This window comes from Sardina pilchardus, chromosome 13, assembly GCF_963854185.1.
Source record: "Sardina pilchardus chromosome 13, fSarPil1.1, whole genome shotgun sequence".
NCBI lineage: Eukaryota > Metazoa > Chordata > Actinopteri > Clupeiformes > Clupeidae > Sardina > Sardina pilchardus.
This window is the reverse complement of record NC_085006.1, coordinates 20,815,251-20,825,250: the sequence shown is the minus strand read 5'-3', so window position 1 is coordinate 20,825,250 and position 10,000 is coordinate 20,815,251. Positions and strand designations below refer to the sequence as shown.

General features: G+C 40.7%; 1 protein-coding gene across 1 annotated transcript in view; it reads left to right on the top strand.

Moving 5' to 3' along the window:
• LOC134099114 (transmembrane protein 255B) overlaps positions 1-10,000 on the top strand; it is a 58,299-nt gene that overhangs the window by 4,816 nt on the left and 43,483 nt on the right. The window contains exon 3 of the mRNA XM_062551875.1: positions 2,038-2,100. Within this exon, the coding sequence (XP_062407859.1) occupies positions 2,038-2,100 (63 nt within the window). The remainder of the gene's footprint in view (positions 1-2,037; positions 2,101-10,000) is intronic.

The following is a 10,000-nucleotide window of genomic DNA, read 5'->3' as shown; positions in this document are numbered from 1 at the left end:
CTATTTTCCTGCTCAAAAATAAGGCTTCAATTCTCTACCCTATCAAAAAATAATGCAGCCTTTTAATTCTGAACAAACCAAAATGAAAGTACAGGTTGTCAGGATTGATTACTGTATGCCGACAACTGAAATGAGGAGTCAGTCCTCTTCCCATCTGCTGTCTGGCAGATCTCTTCACGTCTCCCAAAAGGGGGCTCATGTCAGGTCAGGTGATCTCATCCCTGACGCTGTCACTCCTCATCCCCCGTCAAGCCTGGCCTTGGTGGATCGGCTCCCTCTCCTACCAGGCTTTCCCACACAAGTCACGAAATCATGCAGCTATGGTTTTATTTGCCTATAGTCCTTCAAAGTGCACAGTCATGTATACACATACACAAGCACACACACACACACACACACACACACACACACACACACACACACACACACACCTACACACACAGATAACCAAACAGACAGACAGGCACGCACACACACACATAAGGCAGACATGTACACACATGCACAAACACACACATATACAGTAGATAGCCAGACAGACAGACAAACACATACACACACGCACGGACGCATGCGCGCACACAGGCTTGCACACATAATACAGAGTACTGTCATTACAGAAAAAAAAACATTGGGTCTACGTAGCTCCAGTTGCTACATCCAACAGTTAGAGCTGTCCAGCAGCTACAATCTGGGGGCAGGAACATGGAGGCTCATGAACATGCCCCCATGTTGGCTGCAGCAACTCGAGCAAGGTAGGATGACTAAAGTCCAGACACCACTTGGTAGGGTCGTTCATGGCAACACTAAAGCATTTTTCCTCTGTTGCACGCACGCCATTTGTTTATCTAGGAGCTTTGCGAATAACAGTCCACAGACAAGGTTAGAGTATGTTGTATGCTTTTATGAAAGTGTGATGTATCGCAACATTGAAGAAAGTCAAATGTGTAGGTTTTTTATGTCTCATTCCATCGAACTACTAGCCTGACGAGCCAGACCCACATCAAGATGTAGGGTCTGGACACTCACCGTAGACAGGGCTCAATCGGAGGGGTGGGATAAGCAGTTGTCTTTCAAATTCCCTCCCCGCAATAGGATAACGCTAAACTAATCATCTTCTTGTTTTCAAGTAGCAGGATGCGTAACCTTCCTCTCCACGCAATAGGATAACGCTAAACGAATCATCTTCTTGTTTTCAAATAACAGGATGCGTTACCGTCACAACTTCTGGTCGCATGTCAGTCACCATTATGTTAAGCCCACCCACCGACTCTATACACGCTGTGATTGGCCCGCTTGATTTTCCAGTTCTCAGATCCTAAGCTCAATGGATCGTGCCTAGACTGCCCCGCCAGCCAAATTACATTTCCTGCCGCTAGGGGCGTCTAGATTTCTAGGCTATCGAACTACAGATCTGCTACCCGATACGGTAAACTTACATACAGTAGTGTGGTTATAGCCGATAGAGGGCCGCGAAGCAAATGCAGAAGTGCCCTCATCCTGTTACGAGTTGATGAACCACTGAAATGATTTTAGAAACATTATTTTGAGGCACAACTCTTTAGTGTTGCTTTAATAGAAAGGTTCAAACAGGTTCTGGGTTAGTAAGTTTACACTGTAGCCTACTTCATTTCTGCGCCCCCACGTTTGCCACGTGGAACAACAGCAGCATATTTCATAAGAAAGGAGCCTGCAGTACCAACGCACGGAGATCTGGATTTTAGGGTTGAATTGCACCGACACAGCGTGCACTGTTGGTTTTGAACGAGTCAGCGCTCAGATTTACACTTGAAGTGGGTTGCAAGAAGAATGCCAGCTGGACTTGTGTGAGTCATGGACAGCAGCACAATGGGGAAAGCAGATCTTTAACCTTGACTGGCAGTTCAGTCAGAAGGAGCAGGAAGCTGGAACCTCAGAGGGTGGGGATGACAGTTATGAGGGGTGTATCAAAAATGTAAATGTGTTACTGGTAAACAGGGCCCACAATTTCTCGGGGCTCTCCTTCACTCACTGTCTGTTGTTCTGTTCTGTCCGCAGTTGGCTTTCGGCTCATTCCTGGGTGTTCTGGGGCTGCGGCTGGAGGAAAACCGAAAACAACTGGTACACACACACACACACACACACACACACACACACACACACACACACACACAGACACACACACACACACACACACACACACACACACACACACACACACACAAACACACACACACACACACACACACACACACACACACACACACACACACACACACACAAACACAAACACACACAGACACACACAAACACACACACACACACACACACACACACACACACACACACACACACACACACACACACACACACACACACACACACACAAACAAGCACACAGACTACCCACTCCCACTAAACGAAGGACAGGGTTTGTATACTGTACAGTATGGAAAAGTGTGGAATTTGTTTTATTATTATTATTGTCTATGCAGGTTTGGATAAGTAGGGGAAAAAGAAGAAAGGTTATGGAAAACAATATTTGTGTTTCCATAATGTTGCATCTGCAGTACTTTGTTTTCTATCAAATTTACCAAAATGTTCACCAGTGTGTGAGGCAGTGAGTGAGCTTGACCCCATTGACTTTGAAGTAAGTAAGGCAAGACATGCAATTGATTCTGTGTTGAATCTACTGCACTGTAGGTAAGCGTGGTAGGTGTGCACTGGTGTGTTTGCATCATGGAGGTATTATAAGAACTAGGGGTGTCACGATACCAAAAAATCAGTAGTCGGTGCCAATACCAGTAAAATTACACGATTCTCGATGCCAAATTCGATACTATCGTTAAAAAAAAGGATTTTCTAAAATCCCATGTACTTTAATGAATTTCTTTACTGAAATATTTGCAGAATACTGAAATATAATTTCTATAACATACAGAGCATAACAGAATACAGTATCCAATTGCGAGCATATCACATAGGCTTACACATAATTAAATCACTTTTCTAATGGATTGTATAAAAACCAACAACTTGCATCGCCTTTTTATCGCTCTGCTTTCATATAATGTGAATGATTTTTTTTTACAAGATGTAAAGTCTTTATTTGAAACACACACACATTCTGTAACTATTTATACATTCTATATGAAATGTCTAATCTTCATTAGCAGCAAACTTTATGCAGATTATAGCCTACTATTCATATTACAACTCCACCTCTTAAATTCAGCTGTCTGGTTGAAGCCTCAACATTTTGTAAACAAAGTAGCAGGCTAAGCTTATCTTACTCTAGGGTTGGACTGTTCAGTTTCCCCACATGTGTTTAAGTTTCAAGGTAAGCTACTTTTTCTCCTTGGGACAGAACCTTTTAAGTCTTGGAGTTGAAAAACATTGGTATTGAGATGGTCAGTCAACTTGAATGCAAGAGTTTTAATGTCTGCAGCATAGACTAGCTAATGATGCTAACCGGATTTTAAACAGCAATTTAGCTAGTCGTCTTCTGTGCGTCATTGCGTTCACGATTGTGAATGTTTTATTTGGATTGCGTCCGCCAACGTATGCCTCATTTTGTCACATTTCCATAAACGCGAACTGATTGGTTTGTCAGTGTTCGAAAATTTGCATACACGGAATTTCATTGGCTGGCGCTTGCGCGATCCGTCAAAAGTTGAACATTTCTCAACTTTTTAGCGGAGGCAACGTATCTCAGGCAACGCATCGGACCCACAATTCAGTGCGGCATGAAATGAAGTCCAGCCAATGTAAAGTGAATGGGAAAACAACGGACGAACGTTGGCGGACGCAAGCGTGTGACTGCCCCGTGTGCGGCGTCAGGTGCATCAGTACGACCACGCTTCCAGGAATGATCTGGTTGGTTTTCATGGAGACAGACGCTGTGTGCACGGAGGGGAGAGTTTGTGTGTGTGTGCATATGTGTGTGCATGAGAGACAGACGCGTGAGTGACAGAGAGGGAGAGCAGGGAAAGGAAATTCAGCTTAACGAATGTTGCGTGTTTTTCAATACCATTAAAAAATAGATAAATAAATTTTAAAAAAAGTAACGAAACAATATGTGGCGGCCGGTGCTGAATCTGTGGCGCATCGCCACAAATTAGTCTATGTGTGGGAAACACTGTAGCCTATTGCCCCCATCAGTTCCGGAAGAGTCGCAGCACTGATGCTTATGCTGGCGTTGGTGCTTACGGTGCTTCAAAAAAATAGGCATCGCCGGTGTTTTTTCATTTTAGAATCGAGAGGTATCGCAAGTATCGGTTCTCGTGACATCCCTAATAAGAACTGGAGAAAGTAAACAAGTCCCGCCCCCATTCATTTCAATGGGAATGCTAGGCTAGTGAAAATTGCCAAAATTGAACGTTTTTTTCAGGCTTCAACATGGCGTTTCAAGGGGCTTGTTTCCGGTGCCGTTTTGCTTAGCCAATTAAGTGGCAGGTTACTGATTGACGTAAGGTACAGAAGGAGAGCTCGTGCCCACACTAAGTTCGTGCATGAGCTGAGAGTGGAACAGCCACCAATCAGCATCTGATCAGCATGAGGAGAAACGGCACTGGACATGATGTATTTCTGGAAAATGGCGACGAGTAAGTGCCTTGCTAATCGGCGAAGCTAATCAGTCAAATCCTGACCCCCTGGTTTGCATAACACTGCTATTCTTCGCTGAAGCACTTGTAAATTGTGTACAAACGTGCAATTTGCTTGGCAATTTTGTCAAATGTTGTGAAAGTTACCAGGAAATAGTAGATGAAGGCCCTATAGGCCGAAACATCATTGCCTATTAGACCTTTTCATATGGAGCCAGACCGTGCAGCACTTCTCTGTCATTTAACATTTTACCAGAGGCTGGCACCCCACAAAAGAATCTTTGGCGTGTGTTACATGCACTTTTCTTAACCCTGTTATTGCAACCAATTTTTTTGTTGGCCCACCCCCTTTGGGGAACTTTTTATTAGATTTTTTGTTCTTGTCTCCTTCCTTTCTGTATTCATTCTTTTTTATTATTATTACTGTTATGTTTCCCTTTCTCTCTGTCTCTTTCTATGTTTCTGTTCCATGTTCTGTCCCCCTGTGCCCCGCCCCCACACACAGACACAGACACAGACACACACACACAGACACACACACACACACACACACACACACTCCCATCTCCCAAGTCCCCCAATCACCCCATCCCACCCCTCTAATGGAAGACAACTCTTAACCCATCTAGCTGCCTAAGTTGTAGTTTCTATTTCATACGCCTTAAAACATTCCGTTGCACAGTATGACTTATCATAATTTCATAATAGCATAATCTCTCTATACTCAATACATGTATTGTCGGTCATCTGATAATGAAAACTATTAGAAATAATAAAACACTAATATGTTATGAAGTTCATGACTATTCCTTGACAAACTACGGTACCAAACAACACCATGAATACATCTATCTGTAATTCAACATTACAAATAGATTTCAGATTGTTTAACTTCTATCCAAAACAAAGGAATGGTCGAGCAGTACTAGAATAAATGTTTCCTCCTTCTTCTGACAGAATTCAACAAAAAATGTTTGTTTTCCTACTAGCTGACGTAAGCTAGCAGGCTGACAGACGGGCTGACAGACAACTGATAAATCCCATCAGACATTTTTTGTTACAATAACTGTGTAATGGTTTAGTACAATGTATATTTCTCGCTGACTTTCTAGATGTACAGTATGCTTATCTTGTTTCAAACTTTCAGCCCATTCTTATTGAATGCAAATTAAATTGACGACAAATAATACAAACAATCACCCACCTCACTCTTGACATGACCAGGGAAACTAATATTTGAGTCTAAAAAAAGTTAATGGAACCAGAAAGTATATTAATTTACATTCTCAAGTTGGAAATTTAAACACACTGGTTCATGGACATAGACATTTAGGACCGGCCCCTGATGTACAGTCAAGGCACTGCAGGTTTTGGAGCTTCCACATAGGGGCTTCATTCACATTTACATTTAGTTATTTAGCAGGCACTTTCATCCAAAGCGACTTACATACACTGAAAAAAATGATTAGTAGAATTTACTTAAAAAAATCTTTGTAACAAAATGCACTCAATAAAACTAAGTAAATGTAATGCTGTAATATCAAGTACAACTTACTTGCCAGAATCAATTAAAATGTACTTGCTACTGTCATTGACATTTCTGAAAAAATTAAGTAAGTTTTACTTGACCATGTCAATATAGAAACACCATGGTCATGAAATATGGAGTAAATCTTACATGTTTATAATAAGTAGATTGTACTAGATTGTTTTGTATTAAGAGGTCTTACACACTAAAGTTATGTAAATGTTACTTGTTTTCTTCGGATAAATGTTACCAAATGGCAAATTACACCGATCACACTATTTAAGTAAAATGCAAACTTTATTTTACCAATTTAAACAAAAATGCTCTACATAACAAATAAAATATCACTGATATTTCAAGTTAAGATACAACAAAACCACTGGGGTGCAGTCAACTTGATGGAATTAATCAAATAATGAAAAACAATAAATACAATTTCACATATCTCTCACTCAGGTGACTGCTTTTCTGTAACTTATTGGATGTAGCATTAAAACAACATTATAACCCTATGTAGGCTATAAAATATAGATGAGCATCCATACCAACTGGACTTAGTAGAGGGAGAAAGAGAGAGAGTCTCAGAGAGAGAAAGACAGAGAGAGAGAGAGAGAAAAAGAGAGAGAGAGAGACCAGGAGCCAGTGAGATAAGCATTAGTATACATGGAATGACTTCTTGCTTTTCATTATACACCAATGGTTCAAGAACAGAGAACACTGTTTGATAGAGAAAGATGGAGGCAGACAGGTCACCAGGTGGGTAACCTGTTACATCAAAATGATCTTTGAGTAATGGGGCGGGGGGGGGGGGGGGGGGGGGGTAATAAAAATATACAAATATATATTTGAGTAATGCAAAATGTCACACAGTGTTACACAGTGATTATAGTTGTTTCTAGACAATGCTGTTTCAATGTACAACCTGTTTGTGTTTGAGAGCGCGCGAGAAAGAGAGAATGTTTAAGTGTATATGTGCTTGGGTGTGTGTGTTTAAGTCCGCAATTTGGATTTTAAAGCTTGTACTTTTGGTGTCAGCTTCATCCCATCCAGTTCCACAAAAAGTTTCTGAAACACCTTGAATGTGTAACGCGGTGGTTTGGGATATGCAAGATTCAGGGCATAGATCAGTCCCAAAAGTAATATGCAAGCTCTTGCTGTGTTTCCACATCCACGCAACATCTCCCTGCCTTCAAGAATGATGGAGACATCAGGATCCTCTTCGGAATCACCATGGACGACCATGATACGTGACCAGTAGGATCACTGCAGTGGTCCTCCTGCATACAATTGACAAGAAAAGATAATGCTAATAAGGAACAAAACCAAATTCCTTCTATCATTCATATCAACTACATTTCATTACATTACAATGGCATGAACAATAGTGAACAATGGCATGTAATAACAGCAATAATATCCTATCACACACACACATAGATGTTTACTTGCCTGAAGTGCAGAGTCAAACGTAGGGCACTCTCCCCTGGCTCAACCCGCATGATGATGCTTGACAAATCACTGTTGAGAAAAATACAATAGTAAGACCCAAATTAATATTACCATAACATTTTCCGTCAGTATTTGAGTAAAAACTTATGCATACTGTTCTTATATAGGCACAATGTAACATTAGAGCCAGACACTTCAAGTTGACGTTTTGGTAGGTAACTGCTAGCGCTAAATGTGAACTTCAGTGAAATTATAGCTAGGCTAGCGCTAATTTAACAGTTGGAGTCATAGCACTACATTGTTTCGGGCAGTTCTTTGATTCGACTGGACCTCCTCAACCACAAACACTTCCAAATAAAAAAAATAATCGTTTTTGTTTTGAGAGAAGATATTCTAACTTAGAAGTTACCGTGCTTACTATCAAGATAACCTCCAACTCACCCCAAACGTTTGCAGACGTTAACTGACAACGACGTTAGCTTTTGATCAAAACAAATTGTAGCCTGGCTAGCAGCTAGCTGCTAGCACTACCCGAACTACGAACGGTAGTGCTAACGTGTGCTACTGTACGTCAAGCAGACAATAATCAAATTATCAACATGTACACGAACTCCTATACGACCACAAATATAAAACAAAAAGGGAATACTCACTCGTTTCGACAGTCAGGTGTAGCAAAGTGGTGACTTCTTCGGCGACAAGCTTCTTCTTCAAGTACCTCAGCTCAGACCAAAGATTCTTTTTCAACCGTCTTTGCTACCAGGCATTGTCCAACGGCGCATGCGCGAATTCAAATGCGTGAAGGTTTATTTAGTAAAAGTTACTTAAAATGTTCAGGTGTTGGTAATAAATTTAGAAACTACGAGTAAATATCTAGTAAAAAATACTCTTCCAAATCAAGAACATTTGATTACATGAATATGTTGTGTATAGTTTAATGTTTTTTTCTAGTCCCCACTGAAACTTGATATAACACTGTAATAATTGCTACATTTGAATAAGTAAATATTACAATGCCTAAAAGTCATTTTTTTGAGTGTATGTCAATTATATTACAAGGACCATTCTCCCCAGAACAACTTGGATAACCATGTTTCGCAATACTTTATGAAGACATTTCATAAAGTATTGCGAAACATGGTGGTTATGTTAGGACTACGAGGAATGTTTCCACGTTTGAGGGTATTGGAGCTCTGGCCTCATCAGGCTGTGTGTCTCACCACACACTGTTTGAGCCATTGAGCTATCACATCTTGTCAAATATAAAGACCTTTGGGTCTTTTACTCCGTTTCTCCAAGGAAGAGAAACATCTTGATGTGGTTAATGAAAAGTACATGGTAAACCTGTCTGACCAAAATGCCTCATTGGGATCAATGGCTTTACAGTCATGTCAGAGGTTAGTCATTGAACAGTTTTAGGGTAGAATGCGTTGAGTGGTTGCGGTCTTTCTCAGTGGGGTCCCAAGAATGTGTTGCAAAACAGCAATTGGCGTTTTAGAGGCTTTTTTATGACAAAAAGGGTAGAGACAACAGAAAATGAGTGGGACAAAGACAGAGAGAAGGACTTCAAGATATGACTTCAGGTCACATTTTCTATGAGAAGAGAAATCATGAATGGAACTTGATGTTCTCAGACAGACCGAAAAACCCGATTCATTGAACCGAGTTATCTTGCAGAATCAGTCAAATCAGATGACAACAGAAAATGAATCGATTCTTTAAATGCCTATTTTATAAAGCTACAAAATGTTCAACATTTTTCTTTCATTATCCATAACAGAATGGTACTTTAATGATCCCCAAGCTATTACCATTGCTACTATGCAAGTTGAGCCTTAGACAGGAGGTCGTTTTGTTGTATTGTGTTGACTAGCCTTTTGGCCCACTACTGCATCAACTGACAAATTACCAATGGAAAAGTGCTATTCGGATGTGTTTTGAGAGAGTTCGATTTTACAATTTTTAGCCAAATACTCGTTAGCCTGGAAGTGACCGGGGCACGTCCTTTCACCGCTACAAAACGCTATTTTTATACCTCTTCTACTGTTCCAAACAACATTACACTTAAGTGGTAGTGAGTAGAGGGTCCCTAAAGCCAAGCCGAAGTATCCCCACGTCTTTATGTGGTCGTATAGAGAGTCCAGAATGAATTTAATCGAGTCAGTACCTTTCCGGAAATGTCGCTGCTCCAGCTGGGCAACGCTATTACAACACTTAAGCAACATTTCCGGAAAGGTACTGACTCGATTAAATTCAAACGGTAAAATCGAACTCTCTCAAAACACATCCGAATGACATGATGTGATGTCAACTCAACGTATGTACTCCCAATCATCCCTAGATTGATCTAAAGTGCATTTTACTCCGGATAATTCCTTTAACTTTTTGTCACAATGATAAATTGATAGGCAGGCCTTACATCAGGTACTGTAGATCAGAA